We start from the raw sequence: 17,443 nt of genomic DNA on the forward strand, positions 1-17,443 counted from the left end.
GCTTGGCCATTAAATTTTAAAACAAAGTCAGTCTACAGAGAGAACTCGTCCCTGCGGGGTGCCGTGCTTATTCTACAACTTGGCAGACTTCTCTCCACCCCTTCCCCTAAAATCTCCTCTGCATCCCATCCCAGATTACAGACCACCAATCCACCATCTGAGGACAAGAACGAGTGAAGTGAAGGAGAGCTGAAGGTTTTGCTCTGTATACTCGGTCTAATGGTCTATTTTTGAGCAAGCACAGGCAACTAATAAATAACAGAGTTATTTATCTTTCTCTAACTACACTTTAATATTATACTGTAATAACACGGATTATTCATATTTTTTAAAAAATGAACCGCTCGAACTAACACAATTTTTTTTTTTTACTTTTAGTATTTACTGCATTTCCTTTAATTTATTTGTCCTTTTTGTCTAGAATGGGTTATTTTAAATTCTATATGAATGAATCTGCTAGGTGGCAGCTGCATTATGTGTGGCCATTACTGTATTAAAGTAATGAGATTTTTATTTATTTGGAAATACAGACATAAAGAGAATAATTTGTTGGATAAATGTGCTAATTTTAAATGACAGTATGCAAAAAAAGAGTTCTAAAAAGAAAATAAGTAGACAGAAAGAAAGAACAGAGGATGCTAGTGTTTTTTTTTTCTTTTTAAATAAAACGTAGTTAGAATAGAAACAGAATAGAGGGTCAAATTTCTTTAATAAAAAAACAACAACAACAAGCAGATAAAATTAGAATTAGCATTACATTAGAGAGTGCCAGAGTTAGAGGGTTAAATAAAGATGAAAGAGATGCGTTTTCAGATATTCTTAAAGTCAGATATTCAGAATTTATTAAAAAAAAATATTAAGGACACAGCTGCTTAGATTGAGTTGGGCAGGTCATTCCACAAGGATGGAACAGTTAATGTAAAAGTCTATGAAAGGTTTCAATACAAGCACTTCAGTCAAATGTAAGTTATGCAATATATCAAACTCAACCCATGGTAACAGTTTAAGGGTGTACTAACAATTGGCTTTTTGATCCATGCCCGAGTGCGTTTGACTTCCAAAGTCTGGTTCGTTTGACTAGTGGGAGCGCTCCATGCCGTGCTCGGGCACGGTTCGTTTAGCCGGCTCTGGAAGAGGTGGGCCAGAGCACGGTTCAGTTGGGCTCGGGCGTGGTACGCATGCAGTGTGAGCGCTAACCGCGCCGGAGCATGGAACAGATACTATTTTGTGTGCACTACTGTCATCATTACGACCGCAAACATATTCTATTAGGCCTATTACTACTACACTACACTTTTCAATAAATTTAATTCAATCAAGTATATTTAGGTTTATAATGGCTCTGGTTCTTGCCTTATTGATGAACCAGAAATGTAGTTTGTGAGGAAAGCCATCGTAAAGCTGCAAATTATTTCATTAACCTCAGCTGTCTCCGTAATAATTTTTTGATTGGCCTAGGCTACATACAAAAGAAAATCAATGAAGGCATAAATTATAAATTAATTATTATTAATTATTCGGCACAATATTAGGCCCAATCTCAATTCTATTTTATACCCCTTACCTTTTTCTCTTAAAACAGAGTGTCAAGGGGTAGGGGAGAAAATATTCCCCAAAGGATTGGGACACCACTACTATGCCATCACACACCATCATTCGTCGTCTAGCGCTTACAAAACACACATATACTGGTGTGCATTAGAGCCTTTAATTATCGTTCTGGATTAATGAATTGCTTACTGACACGCACACATATTGGAAATCACGCAGCACACACATCCAGGAGAAAATAAACTTGTCAACGCTGCCCCACGGCTTTTATTAAATAAAGTTTATATACCCAAAATGTCTTTGAGTGACATGACCGTTAATATGAACTCATAATTGAAAATTGTAAAATGTAAAATGATTATTTTCGTTAAAATCTTTATTCATGCCAAAAAAAGCTTACATTTATGTGTCTTTTGGTTCACTGTAGCAGCCGTGTTTCCGAGATAATTCATACCCCTTCGTTTGAAGTGTGGTCCCGAAAAATCTTCATTTGAAGGGCTATCTGGCCCTTCCCCTTACCCCTCCAACCAAAAGAGAATCGAGACATCCCTATCTTCACGTGAATGCACGAAACGGAGGGGTAGGGGAAAGGGGAATGGCTAAGGGGTAGAATTGGGATTGGGCCTTAGTGAAAGTGAGTTTCTCCGTTATCTCATACAAGATGTAAACGTCCCCGGCATGGAAAGTTTAGTGCAAGTGTGAATACAGGCTAACGGGGAAGTGGGGAGGAGGGATAATCGCGCTCGGTTCAAGTCAACCTAGTGTGGGTATCGATTCAGATGTCACGATGCGATTCTGATTCACAAGCTCTCGATTCAATCTCTATTTTTTAAGAGTTTTACTACAAATGCAATTTAAATAAAAAATAAAATAAAATAGAAAATAACAGTAAACGTGCTTACAAATGCTGAATTTATAAAAAGAAATTAAGAGCCACAGGCCTGTATTTTAAACCTTTTCTTTTTTTTTTCTTTAGTTTTTAGTTTTTTTTTTTTTTTTTTTTTAAATAGGGTGGATTTTTAAACAATAATAGGACCATATAATATGTTCTTCTTAATTTTTCTGGTAATCAGATGAAGACATCAAACGATTTAATTTATCCTAATCAAATGAAAAACCCTTTTATTTTTTTGGCAAACAAAATGCTGCACAACAGAGATTTACTGTTAAAGTTAAAAAGAAAACCAATGTGATTATTCCTTAAAAAAAATAAAGATTCATTAATATTTATTATTAGTAGTAGCATTGTTGTTACATTGAGTCTTAAGGCTGCTAAATAGTAATATATTTTTGACAGTTTCTTCACATTAAAATAAACTTATTTTGACGGGTTGCCGTGAGAAACCTGAACCTGCTGTGTATGTGATATGATAGTGAAAGAAAGTGAAAGTGAAAGTGACGTGACATTCAGCCAAGTATGGTGACCCATACTCAGAATTCGTGCTCTGCATTTAACCCATCCAAAGTGCACACACACAGAGCAGTGAACACACACACACACACACTGTGAACACACACCCGGAGCAGTGGGTATCATTTATGCTGCAGCGCCCGGGGAGCAGTTGGGGGTTCAGTGCCTTGCTCAAGGGCACCTAAGTCATGGTTTTGAGGGTGGAGAGAGCACTGTACATGCACTCCCCCCACCTACAATTCCTGCTGGCCCGAGACTCGAACTCACAACCTTTCGATTTCAAGTCCGACTCTCTAACCATTAGGCCACGACTTCCCCATGATGGTAGTTTTGTCAAATTAAAGAATAAAATGCAAATTAAGTGACTCTCAGAGCAGCTGGGGATGAAATGTGTGTATTCCATTCATATCATCATAGTGAGACGACAGAGGTTGAAAACACCGCAAGCATTGTCCGCGCTTGTGTAAACTGTGCATTGCATCATCCACCATTCATTAATTGCAGAAATGATGGCGCCATTAAGCTTAATGTCAAATGCTTCCGAAGATTTGTAGTATTACTACCGAATTTTACCTGAGCACTGAAAATCACGCTTTGTTCTTTGCGAGCAATAGGGAAAACTGCATACTGATGTACATTTTGAGGTAATAACTTCTCATAGTCACACAGCCTGTTAGGAGCTATAAATACTATTAAAATGTGAAAATTAACCTGCGCTAGTCTACGGATGCACACGCGAACGCTGCACATACTAGGCGCTTCAGATCAAAGCTTCAGCAGTCTATCAGCGCTCGTCAATGTCAAAATAACTGAGATGGCCAATAAAATCAAAGTAGGCGGGGTTTACTGTTGACAGAAGCAGAGCGCAAAGCGTCAGTTTAACGTTAAAGAAAGCGAGGTGAGATGAAGTTGCAAATCATTTAATATTAGTCAACTTTTAATAATACATTTTATGATAGAAATGTTAAATGACAGACAGCTATATCCAGTGGTGAAAAAATTCTCAAATATGGCCATTTTGAAAGAGAGAGAGAGGGAGAGAGATGTGTAAACTGTCTGTGTCTGTCTCTCTCAACAAACAATTTTGCCTCCATGTTGTTAAGAAATAAAATGAAGCGATTCAGTATCGATTAATAAAAGGCATGTGGCAGCACTGAAACGTTTATGAGCTTCTGAATGTTACTTTTTGCACAGCGCAATCTCAGATCTCTGTGTGCAAGTGGTGAGTGAATGTGTATTTGCGCACGCACATCAATTAAAGCAGCGCATGATTAAACTATTTTAATGCATTGGGGCCTTGTCACACACAAACACATGGCACATTGTGTATCTGTTATTCACATTTTAAGTTTAAAAAACTATTTATTAAAGAAATATTCAGAAAATATTTGCATCACTTTTTTTTTTTTTTTTTGTATCATTTAAATATGTGTATGTACTGTTTAAATACAGAATACATTAAAACGGGGGGGCACAGTGGTAACCAGAAAAACTAAAAATGGCCCGTCATGCCGAAAAAGTTGCCGACCCCTGCTTTAAAAGTAGCCCAATTCTTTAAAAAAAAAAAAGCAAAAAAAAAAAAACAATGCTTGGCAACCCTGCATCCAAGAAGAGCTGCCAGAGTCACATTTGACGGATCTCAGGTGAGAATAAGAAAAGATGACTGACAAAGACCATGCTGGAGTATTTGCTGCTCAACAGATCCTGAACTTATTGACATATATCTGATCTTGTTTGATGTTTCCCCTTTACACAGAGTATGTGTGATTGCGAAATCAAAAGTAAAAGTGAACAGTGCGAACACTCATTCAAAAGAGATTTAAATACTCCACATACTGAGAGGGACTCCCTATGGTGTCAAAAAATTATATATATTATAATGTTTAAAGGAGTGGACACAAAAATTGTTGGAGCATAACATGTTGCGGTAGCAGGAGGCAATGGTCAGATTCAGTGGAAGCGAGATTAAGAAAACAGCCAAATCCTGGACATGTTGGCCATTTTTTTAGGTCCAAAAAGAGGACATATCTGAAAAAAAAGAGGATGTATGTTTACCCTAACTTCAGACACCCAAGGTTTTTTTTTTTGTTTTTTTTTTTTTTCTCCACTAAAATTAAGCCGAGTCTGAATTTCAAAAATGTATTATGTGCCACAGTGTCAACCGATATGTGTGCACTTAAGCAAAAACCCTCTTAACTAATTTGAATACGTCAAGTTAGGAAACACCTGTGAGATACACTTGCAAAATAGCTGAGGTGGTGAGCAGACGTCTGTTTATCATTGTGTGGTTGGACCACCATACACTTGACTGACTACATCTCCTTTTAGAAAGTGTGAGTTTTATTAGCTTACAGGATTGCATAAGTGTGGGAGGCACCAGTGACCACCAGAGCAGAAAAATAACTTGCCATTCATTTTCTGCAAGGGCATCATCCTTGAACCAAAACAGCCACCAAACTTGAAAAATAAACATTTAGAAGCAAAAAAAAAAAGTATTCACAAATTATTCAAGTACAAGACTGTGTGCTTATGAAATCTGACTCATCTCATAAAGCAGCACACATGATGCCTTCTGCACGATGCTCTTAAACCAGGTTGTCTTTTTACTGAATTACCGCTACCGCTAGAGGAAAACTAAGCAATTACAGTATTTTTTGTTGTTGTTCACTAACTTCATTCTTCGCTAAAGTGGTAAGAAAATAAACTTAATGCAAGATATATTTTCTGAAAAGAAGTCTTAATATCTAATGCAATTTTGCTCCTCTTGTAAATGTAAATCTTATTCAGTGTTTAAATTACCTAACATAAGCTACCTAGCCTGCAAAAGCTCATAACGAAGAAAAAAAACCTTGCAGCTTACAAAGACACATATATCAGTGTTTAAAAATGAACTTCTCCATGAAGAATCTGAATAGGATTATTCCCAAACTCTTTCGGTCTACACTACACATTCAGCAAACAATGTGCAAATGCAGTGGCTTAACCATCATCTGCTAATTGGCAACTGACTGGCTGTGTTCGAAACCCTTTACCCCAGTTTTTATTTTACTTCATCAAAACCCTCAAGGGGAGAGCTTTCAGAAGTACCGTTTTGCCATTTTTTCTCCAGCTGAACTCACAAACTATGTCAGGTACAGGGAGGAGCATCTCGACAAGCAACGATTCTGGAGGCAAGCACTGCACCCTTGACTGCGTTAACCCCACAGGCCTGTCATGTCTTGTTGTCAAGCTGGCTGAGCAGGCAGAGCCTATGCTAAGGCGGGGGCTGTTAACAAAGTACAGTGCTCCTGGCTAAATTTGTGCAAGGTCACCTAAACCAGCCACTACATCTGTCGAACAATGACCTCATGCATCACAGCTTCACAGTCAAAAGATAAAATGCAGCAGGTAACACGAAATTCATGAAAGTGTGAATTAATAACCATCTCTGCAAAGAATTTGGGTCACTCAAGAAATCAGCAAAGAACAAAGCATAATGCTGCTTTAAAGGTTAAAATCTGGCTGCTTGAAAAAGGAAAATAGTACGGTTTGTGTGAACAGTGTAAAATAAAAACAACGGTTGGCTTCAGCATTTCATGGCAGGATTGTGGGCTGATTCATTATTTCTGGCCATCATATTGCTTTCTAAAAATATTTATTCCTTTAGGACGGATTGCTTTCCATGTGACTTGCAGCACCATGAATTCAGTGGACAGAAAAGGGGAGCGTGTTGTGGGCCAACCTTACAACAGCACTGAGAATTGGTTTCCACTGACAAAAACAGGCCAGTTTTCTCACACAGCTGAGAGGAAGGGCTGCCTTACTGCCAGAAACCTCACAGTAGATTGGAAACTGAAGCAGCGGTGAATAGCGTCATGGTATTTTACAGAAATACTGAGTAAAAGGAGTGGGAGTGAGAAGTTTTGTGAGCAAAAAACTAGTTCTGCTTGAATTCATTCTCAGAAAATGAGGTGATTATGGATGGCTTAATTACAGTACAAAAATATGCACAACAAAGACAGAGGTACCAGAAAGCCGTATAATATTGCTATGTTAAACTGACTTTCCACAGCAGTATTCGGGGCGGGGTTGGACTTAAAGTACCTTATAAGAACACAAACGGTAAATAATACTATACATGCACAGTGTAGGTATGTTACTACATGTTGTAGAAATATGGCAATAGCTTAGCTTCTTAAAACAATTTGTGTACTATAGCTTTCCTATTACCAAGGACCTTTTTAAATTAGCAATGCAGAATAACAAAAAATTTACTTTGATGTTTGTTTATAAATTGCATTTAAACAAGCTAAACCACCAAAATGAGGTAATAATCAAACACACTCTCATAAACTTGACTTTTTTCAAACATACAATATGCAGGTCTGTGAAGCCCCAGAGACTAGTTTCTAATTTTATTCAGTGCCTGTAGTGAACACTTCTATGTTTAATGCAGGCACACTAACTGAATGTACATACATCAAAATATTGCTCACATAAATAGTTCCAATGCAGTAGTTGCGTTTAAAGAATTAAAGTACTTTTTAGGAGTAGATTTCCTGTAGTTTAGCAACTTTGAAATTGTGGGTTGCCAAACATTTACCTGAAATATTTTAAAGAAGCTTCTTCAAACTTATATGTATGAACGATTAAACCTATGCTAATTATGATCTGATACATCACTGTAGCACTGCAGTAGTTTCTAGCACTGCAAGGTTCACAACAAAGAAAATCTATCCTTATAAAACTACAAGAAAATCTTTCCTGAATTGGTATACACTAAGCACTAGATGCCATCAATTCTTTATGGCACCACTCATTCCTTCTGTTCCTGAAATATTACAGGTTGTTTTTTGGGGGAGGGGGGTTTTGTGTAAGGAACAGCCAAGAGGCACTAAAGTACCCCTTCAGGGTCTCCCAGAAGCTCCTCCGGTGCTCTGAGAGTTCAGGTTATCCAGAGTACTCCCAGGGGAAGGCATTTCCCATGCCAATGGTTCACAAGTTCAGAACAGAATTAACTATTTATGAGCACTGAAAAACATGCAGGACCATCTCAAAGAGAATAATGATAGGCAGAATCACAGATAGACGGAAGGAGAAGAGGTCCTGGAAGTGGACAGGAGGATTGGATAATAAATCACAGGGTACTTTGAACTGATATGTAATGGCATTACAAACTTTTTCTGGACAGCAGAAAGAGACGCACTGCAGAAGAAGCCACAGAGAGTGAAAAACAAATAGAGAGACAAAAGAGGAGGGTGCCGAATGACAGGGACCCCACACAACTAATCAGATTTTATAGATTGGGTTCACCTCCCCTTTGTTTAGCAAATGCCAGAGGGTGTCAGGACCTTGTGATAGATTAGAGGTCAGTAAGACACCAAATGTCTTCAAAGGCCTTGTGTTCTTTTGTTATTCTGGGCATTTACCAGCTGCGTTCAAGGACAAGTGAAATTGAAATCGATTGTCCAATTGTAAATCAGTATTGAAAATTGGTCAGATAGTGGCCCTTATTAACATTGCCATGTCAAGATGGCAAGTAGCATGGTATGTCAGGAGAAAATACACTGACGTGAAGACAAAAACAGTACAGTGTCTGTGAGATACATTATAACTGTACTGATAGGAAACCAGCATATTCTGTAATGCAGCTTTTGCAATATCTTCAATCTCAGCATGGTTTAAGAAATAAAATCGTAACAACCATAACGTTTTTAAATAATTAAAAAATCTATTGAGGCATAAAAAAAATCCATCAACTTTGGCCTATAGGGCTGCAGTTAAACACTTTCCAATTGAGGTCCTTCAAGATTACTGGGGCAGGATTTCAAACTCAAGAATTGTGGCTTGCAAACTACGCAGCCAGGAATGGAAACAGAGAGGCAGGGAGAGTAGCACAACCTATAATTTACAGCGGCATTTTTTAGCCTATTTGCAGCCCACCAAACTGACAGGTTCTATTCCACTGTAGGAATTATCAAGGGCAATTCAAGAGCATACGTTATGATCTGGCTTTTATAACCCAGACGATATATTACAGGCTCAGGGAGTCTGTCAGAGAGAGGTGGGTTATTAGACAACATAAAAAAAATCTACCTGAAGCACTAAGGGTTCTGGATTGAAAGCCAAGGTCATCAGCAGCTGCATCCTTTCTGTGTCCTTAAGGTTCTTGAGGAGGAAGCTTCCAGAGTCCTTTGTCTCAGCATACCTCCTGACTATTCTGTCCAGCAGTCTTTGGGACGGACACTGAACAAGGTCTGACCAGCCTTCCACAACGTCTGGGGTTAGGAGTCTGACGTCCCCATTAAGTCGGGCAAACTCAGTCTTGTATATGGCCTGGATAAGATCGCAACGAGGTCGACCCGTTGCCCGCTTGCAGATCTTCTGGTCAATATCAGTTAGCTCTTGATTGGAGCCCAAACGCTTGAGTACAATCCTCCGCGTACCCTCGCGAGGCTCCCCGTACTGGGCAAAAAAAACGTTTTTCACATTGAAGACATCCAGGAAGCGAAGGCGACCCCATGTCTCGAAGGATATTTGTCCATTCATGAACTTGCGACACCAACTGGTGCCAAAGCAAGCGGGGCACTTGTTGAGGTTGATGAACCTTCGGTCGGTGAGTTCATTCTTTTGGAAAGAGGTGAAGAGGTTGTGTGTGTTCATCAGCAGGATGACAAACAGTCCAATGACAAAGAGAAGCTTCAGACACCGGTACAAACGGCCAAGCTTGAGTGGGAGGAAGCGCAGCATGTTCGTGCACCAGCCAGGAAGGGCAGGGGGAAAGGGTAAAGGGGGAAAGGGCAATGAATAGTGTTAAGGACAGGACTCAATGGATCTCCATCACTAGTGCTGACTTATCACCTGGAGTTCCCATAGGGGTAAAATCTAGCAGACTCCCCCCTTGCAAGTGTTTGATGGGCTAAGACATTCTTGCATTGCTCTGGAGTGCACAGTGCTGATGCATATATTAGCTGGCCTGCAAAAAAGCACACAAAAAAAAGAAAAAACATATTATATTAAGTTGCATTTTACCAGTGTTACAGCATGAAACAAATAGCATGCCAATTTCCTATTACGGACAACTTCACACTATTTGAACAGCTACTTTCCATTTCTCCCAATCTGAAATGTATTCTTTCCCAGGGTATAAACCTCTAAGCACAACCAAGAATGTGTGTTGTTTTGAAATGTTTAACAAATTGGAAATGTTCAGGTCATTTGAGCGAATGCATTGCTTTCCGGACTGTAACGAGATGGATTTCAGCCAGACCAATAAACGGCGAGACATACTGTACCAGACTGTGCTGGCTCATATTTCCCTCAAAATAGCTCCTTACAACTACGGATAAAAAAAAGAAAAGAGAAAGTTAGTTTAAAAAAAGTGAGTGTTTTAAAAACTGAGCTAACATTAAGAAAAATGTTGCACCCCTGAAACAAAGTATGTGACGGAAACAGTTTACCATACTGCTGGTCAATGAACAAAAGCAAATGATCTGTGATTATTTCCATCACCTGGAGAGAAAATTAGGCTGTTTCTTCTTTCAAATGGATGCACTCCTCTGTGTATCACCAGAAGAGTCATGGTGAATGTAGTTTAACCTTTGATCAGAGTTGCCCTGAAAGTTTTAATCTTTCTTTGAAGATTCCCCTTTGAAAAAGCCTGGTGTCACTAAGGTAATTTGGGGAGGTGAAACAGCGCCGAGCACCGTTTCAATATATCTGACACAGGAGTGTCACTGATACAGATGAAGCACATCAGCAGTAATGCAAATAAGGCATATGAGGCGGACACATGCAAGTAGCACCAAATTCTTTATATGGCCGCTTACCATGCAAATGGGCCATTTTCAATTAAAGCTCATTACACCATGCCTATTACAAATGATGGTTTTCGAGAGCTGTGCTCATTAGTAGACGAGTCAGTGTGATTAGCTAGCATTTTGATTAATTTCTTTGCATTTTAATTGACCTAGTGAGATCCGAGTTGCTGGGGGAAGGGGGGGGGGGGGGGGGGAGAGAATCCACACCACAAATTATAAAAGTCATATCAGTCCTGCAAAGCCATCATATTTCACGTCGAGAGAAAAAAAATATATATATTTTTCATATACTGCCAATGTGAAACATCCTAATGGTCCTAAAAATAAGCTACATTTTGATTAAGCAAAATACTATACATTACGCTTAAAGATCCCATGAAATTATCTGACAAGCACAATTTTCTTTCCTGTGCTGAGTGGGGACATATTAAAGCCCATAGACTTTAATTTATCACAGTTATGAATGAAAAGTACAATCATGTGTTTTGGAAAATGGTTTTGTATGTTCCGTGTGTAAGAACATAGGCTAGATATAACTGCAGTCTTAAAAGAACACAAAAAATAGGCTCATTTTCCACCTCCCCTAGAGTTAAAAAGTTGATTTTCTGTATTTGAATCCATTTAGCCGATCTCCGGGTCTGGCGGTAGCACTTTTAGCTTAGCTTAGCATAGATCATTGAATCTGATTAGACCGTTACATCTTGCTCAAAGATGAGCAAAGAGATTTTAAAAAAAATATTTTTCCTATTTAAAACTTGACTCTTCTGTTGTGACATTGATTACTAAGAACGACAGAAAATGACAAGTTTTGATTTTCTAGGACAAAAACATAACTATAGGAAAATACTGATTTCTAGTACATAAATATAAAAGCAATTAAATGGATACTGAAAATGGTCATGTTGTTCTAAACCTGTAAAAGCTTTGTTTGTCTTCAGATCACAATTTAAGATATTTTTGGATGAAAACCAGGAGGCATGTGACTGTCCCATAGACTGCCAAGTAAATTACACTGTAAAGGTCCAGAAAAGTATAAAAGACATCGTCAGAATAGTCCATCTGCCATCAAGACAATTCTGACTATGTCTTCCATATTTTCTGGACTCATCTGCAATCAGTGTTTCAACTGTAACTTTATGAAGCGACGAAAATACTATTTGTATGTGAAGAAAACAAAAATAACGACTTTATTCAACAATTCATCTACTCGTTCTCTCCGCATCACCGTAGCACCATTTTGGAGAATATCCGCTGGACACAAGCAGTGTATAGCCGAAGACTGTTCCGAAGTCAAACAAAGATTTTATGAGCTTGGAACAACATGTGGTTCAGTGATAAATTTAAAAAAAAAAAATTCATTTTGGGGTGTAGTAACCCCTTTAAGGTTTAAACATTTGGGAAATAACTCATTTGGAATGCAGCAAAAGGAAGAGGGATAACACAGATCTTGATAAGAAGAACGTGCATACTGTCTATTACAGAGGACTAGATTCAAGACTGAACATTCATAAAACAACTGAACACGATATGATCTCTGGGTGCCATTTAACAGAATGACATCCCGGTTTTTCACTCACTGAGCAGAGACAAAGATAAACTGTGCACATTTCTCTTCAGGAAAAAATGAGGCAGTCAAGAAAAGCCTTGGTCGACGTGATGCACTGCCGTTGGTTTGAGTACAGATTGGCAGAGCGAAAGCAAACAAGCTTCACTGCACGCGCTGCCTGCTTCACACCGCACCAGATTAAGGAGTTCTCGCTCCAGCAATCAGGTCCATGTCCACCCACAGTTACGGAAACTCAATCATATTTCAGGATGCAGGGGCCTCTTTTAAATGAATGACGTTGAAAGGTTTGGTGGGGAAACGAAAGCATTTTGCAAAGGCTCCTGCTGATTCTTTCACTTTGACATTTATAGGGCTCATTTCAAACTTCAGTAGGATAAGCCTGTGGGGGTATGATTCAGATCAAGACTCACGCAAACCAAAAATGACAGTAGAATTAGATTTTACTTTTCTCAAACATCCTTACAAGACCTTCCAAAAGATTTAAGTCACCCTGTTAAATGATCAGCTTCTCATATTTCAAGCTAAAGGCCTTTAACACACTAGAACAATAATCCCAAACATCCCCAGGGGATTCTTCTGCAGTATTTTGATTTGTTAAACCCATAAAACAAAAGTTACAAATTAAAAAAAGAAAGAAAGAATAATACAATAAATAAATACAATTATTTCACTTTCATTACTTTAATAATTGCATGTTATTCTAAATATGTGTAATGGACACATTAACTCTTGATGTACAGAGTGTCCAGCTTCTCAGCACTTTATTCTCATTAATTCTGCACTAAATTTTGTGATTTTTTTTGTGCAATTTGTGCATATATGTTATATAAAGACACTGAATAGATGTTAAACTGTGCTAAACAATGCTAAGCTATTTTGAATCTCAATTAGTTTCTAGTTTGGTGTTAATTAAGCTAGTTTTATGCCTTACTACTAGGTATATGGAGGTGTAGAAACGATGCAGAAAAACAGACAAATTTACTCTAACTTCACTGATGAAATGTTTAATTTCTAACAACCTCATTATGCCCACATGCCTCTGTTTTGAATTACCACTCCATTACTCAAAGTTTCTCCTCCCTCTCACCCACCGTTCAGGCGGTGAATAAAAGTAGGAAACCCAGGCATGAGGGCCACCGAATGCCACTTAACACCAAAAATCAGCTCAGAATATGCCAAAACAAAGGTTGAACAGTATCTTAGAAGAGTCAGCACAAAGGAACAAACTGGCTCTGAAGAGGAACTTTGAGTACGGAGAAGGGATAATGAGCCAGCAATGGATTTTGCTCACAATAAAATATATGCAACATTTTAAATTACCGCATTTATTTGGTCTTTGAAGTCAGTGTAAAAACTTAATTGACACTTTACTTCTTAAAGATTTGATGAAATCCGAGAGCTTTCTGACACTGCAAAGACAGCAACGGAGTAACCTCGGTCAAGGCCCAGAGTAGTTCACTTCCAGAACAAAAATGTTCAGATAATGTACTCACCCCTTTGTCATCTAAGATGTTCATGTCTTTCTTTAGTCGTAAAGAGATTATGTTTTTTGAGCAAAACATTTCAGGATTTCTCTCCATATAATGGACTTCTATGGAGGCCCCGAGTTTGAACTTCCAAAATGCAGTTTAAATGCAGAATCTAGCGAAACGATCAGTCATTTCCTAGAAGAAAATTACAACTGATATATTTTTAATCTCAAATGCTCGTCTTGCCAAGCTCAGTGTTTTTCTTTTTTTTTTCCTGGTTCAAGACAGCTGATTTACCGTTAGTTTTATTTAAATCATTTTATTTTTTGTAAAGGGCATTTGATCTTCTTTGTATGTACACTTTGTAAACACTAGGTCGGTACTTCTGCAGCAATGTAGGACAATTTTGAAGTTGGAGGAGAAAATGAGAGAGAAATCCTGAAATATTTTCCTCAAAAAACAATTTCTTTACGGCTGAAGAAAGAAAGACATGAACATCTCGGATGACAAGAGGGTGAGTACATTATCTGTAATTTTTTGTTCTGGAAGTGAACTTCTCCTTTTAAAGACATTGTTAATACAGTCCATGTGACATCAGTGCTTCAATCTTATTTTTCTTAAGTTACGAGAATACTTTGTGCACAAACCAAAAAAGAATTACTTTGTTGAAGAATTTTTGTGTCAGTCTTCTACACTCGTTCACGACAATACTGTGATGCATGTGTGTGCATTCCTCTACTTGTAAACAAGGTGCAGCACATCTGGATTCTACATCAGAACACTGACTCCTGTGTCACCAGCACCACACACATGCGTCGTGGGACTCTCATGAATGCACATCGAAGACCACAGAGGAGAAGAAATTGTTGAATAAAGTTGTTATTTTTGTTTCCTTTGAGCACAAAAGTATTATAATAGTTCCATAAAATGAAGGTTAAACCACTGATGTCACATGGACTATTAGTAATGTCCTTACTACCTTTTTGTGCCTGGAACTTCTTTTTCTTTTCTTTTCTTTCTTTTTTTTTTTTTTTGTTGTTCCCTGAATATATCTTAGGTTCACTCTCAGGAAAGAAAGATACGATTATGCAAAACTGAATGGAAATGCCACTGCATGTTGAATGAGTTTCCTACATACTAATGTCAGAATATTTCCTTGTTTTGCAAGTCGAGACAAGCAAAACATTAGTGTTAAAACAGATGTTGAAGACAGCTAAAACATGACTTAACCTTTTCACACATGAGTTTAAAATATTCCAGCTGAATATGTAAGGATCGTTTTTGCCGCTTCCCTAACTTTCAAACTATGAATGTATATTTTGCTAATGCTTATGCGCATTTAAATGTCTGAATAGTTGTGATATGGCAAACGCTCAGCATCCGTCTCTGGTTCCAAAAGCGAGATTTGAATTCAGCATTTGATCACATGACGCACTGAATTTTTTAATCACACTGGTCTGATTTTAGTAGGGCTGTCACGATATTAGATTTTTCACACCACGGTCATTGTGTCCTACAGAACTCACGATATTGATATATCACGATATCTATAGAAACATTAGAGAATAAGCCAACTTTATTTTTACTTCATTTTGTTTTTCTTTTTACTCAATAAACATAAGGATACTGATAAACACAGGGCACATGCATTTTCACTTCTTCAGGTCTTCTTTGGAGCTCCCTGTGAAATAACAAGAGAGACAATACTGTTAAGTTCAATAGTATAAAGAATAAATATTCACATCAAAAGTGATAGCTTTAACCTGTTAACTTGCGTACCCGTATTTTAATCTCTTTAACCTATAGTTACGCCGGCGCCAATGAAGTCATGCAGTTAACGCACTTCTAATTAATGTGCACCTAGAATGACCGCAGATGAGGCATTAAGTGAATGGCAATGTGACCAACTTTACATTTTTACAGAGCTTAATGTGGTCGCTCAGTTTTTCTAGATCAGTTTTAATAGTGTAATAGTTTTGAACAAAGAAATCAACTGCTACACAAAGGCAGTATTGGCCATGACTTGATTGCAAATACAAAATTAGACGCGTAAGGAAAGCGCGGTACTTTCAAAAAGAATCACCCTATTGCCGTATTTTTCGGACTATAAGTCGCACCTGAGTATAAGTCGTATCAGTCCAAAAATACGTCATGATGAAGAAAAATACATATATAAGTCGCACTGGACTATAAGTCGCATTTATTCAGAACCAAGAAAAAACATTTCCGTCTACAGCCGTGATAGGGCGCAATATGCTTTCAGTGGTAGACTATAGGAGCACTGAGCAGCATAGAGCGCCCTCTCGCGGCTGTAGACAGTTATGTTTTTTCTTGGTTCATTTCTCTTGGTTCATGTCAAATCAATTTTGATAAATAAGTCGCACCTGACTATAAGTCGCAGGACCAGCCAAACTATGAAAAAAATTGCGACTTATAGTCCGGAAAATACAGTATTTAAACATATTAAAACAGGAAACCACTGTTAATAGGTTGATGTAACAGCTCCCATTCAATAACTAGTAAAATAATGGCAACTTACTGTCTGGATAATATTGAAAATGGTTCTTCTGAGACATATTCATCTGCAGACCAGCAGCGTGGATACTATTGGTTCTTTTCGGAGTAGTGCAGCTGTGCACTGCCTCTTCTTCTTGTGTGACATATGTCAGAGTTAAGGCACAATACTGCCCCCTGGGAGGTCAACCAGGTACCGGTGCCGGAGTAGGCTGTTTGCGTGTCGTTATCATAAGTGTCCTGTTCATTTTAAATATTATGGTTATCACCAATACCGGTATATTGTCACACCCTAAATTAACACATTGTTGATATTTCATGAACTGAATATTACTGTTCTCGTCAATACCAGTATATCGCGACACCCCTAGATTGTAGGCTCCATTTCACATTATTGCAATATATGAAAAGACTTTTTAATTTTAATTTGAAAACATTTTAATTTCATGCTATATTCAACTATAAACATTTGGAATCTCCTTGGTTACAATGGCTGTTTAGCAGAAATTATGGTTCCTCTAGCTGTAGATGAAATAAATATAACCTTTTTTCCCCTCTCTCTCTCTCTCTCTTTAAATCCAATTCAGAACAAACACATGGGCTAAACAGAACTATATATTGAATATAGCAAAAAGGCTAAAGATAACAAAACATTTTTAGCAAGGCCCCTAATTCTTAACATTTTGAATCTAAGTTTCAGACTGTACTGAGTGGATTTTGTTAACTTTATTCCCATTACATTAAGCATTCTACAATGGCCTTGTCATTAGCTTTGCACATGCTGAGCTGCAGGCGGCCGGGTGAAGAACTGCAGTTGCCAAGGTTATCGACTGCAGGAGTCAATAATGTTTGATCACAAAAACAGTCATCCACAACTGAGCTGCCTCAGTCCAGCAACCCTCGCAGACAATGATGAATGGAAACAAATTTTCTTTCAAATACTAACAAATAAAAACACTCTAAATTACTGATTAACCCCATTCGCATTCAAAGTTGACACCTGAATCTTAAACTCAATGATGTGGTTACAAAACATCTATAGCTTTTCTAAAAGCTTTCGATCTGGATATTTTGAAACGACTCCCAGAGAACTAACACAAATCCCAGTGTATGCAAGTTATTTAGGCAAACG

At 38.0% G+C, this 17,443-nt stretch overlaps 1 protein-coding gene and 1 long non-coding RNA gene across 3 annotated transcripts in view; one reads left to right on the forward strand and one right to left on the reverse strand.

Annotated features, from left to right (window-relative positions):
• LOC132115902 (uncharacterized) overlaps positions 1-17,443 on the forward strand; it is a 411,617-nt gene that overhangs the window by 346,449 nt on the left and 47,725 nt on the right. The gene's annotated exons all lie outside the window — the stretch shown is intronic.
• dipk2ab (divergent protein kinase domain 2Ab) overlaps positions 1-17,443 on the reverse strand; it is a 59,045-nt gene that overhangs the window by 39,648 nt on the left and 1,954 nt on the right. The window contains exon 2 of one of the 2 annotated variants that reach the window (XM_059524306.1): positions 9,038-9,917. The exons of the other annotated variant lie outside the window; for it this stretch is intronic. Coding sequence (XP_059380289.1) covers positions 9,038-9,691 — 654 coding nt within the window. The 5' untranslated portion in view covers positions 9,692-9,917. The remainder of the gene's footprint in view (positions 1-9,037; positions 9,918-17,443) is intronic. 2 annotated transcript variants of the gene reach the window in all.

The sequence above is a fragment of the Carassius carassius genome, chromosome 35, assembly GCF_963082965.1.
Source record: "Carassius carassius chromosome 35, fCarCar2.1, whole genome shotgun sequence".
In the NCBI taxonomy this organism is placed as follows: Eukaryota; Metazoa; Chordata; class Actinopteri; order Cypriniformes; family Cyprinidae; genus Carassius; species Carassius carassius.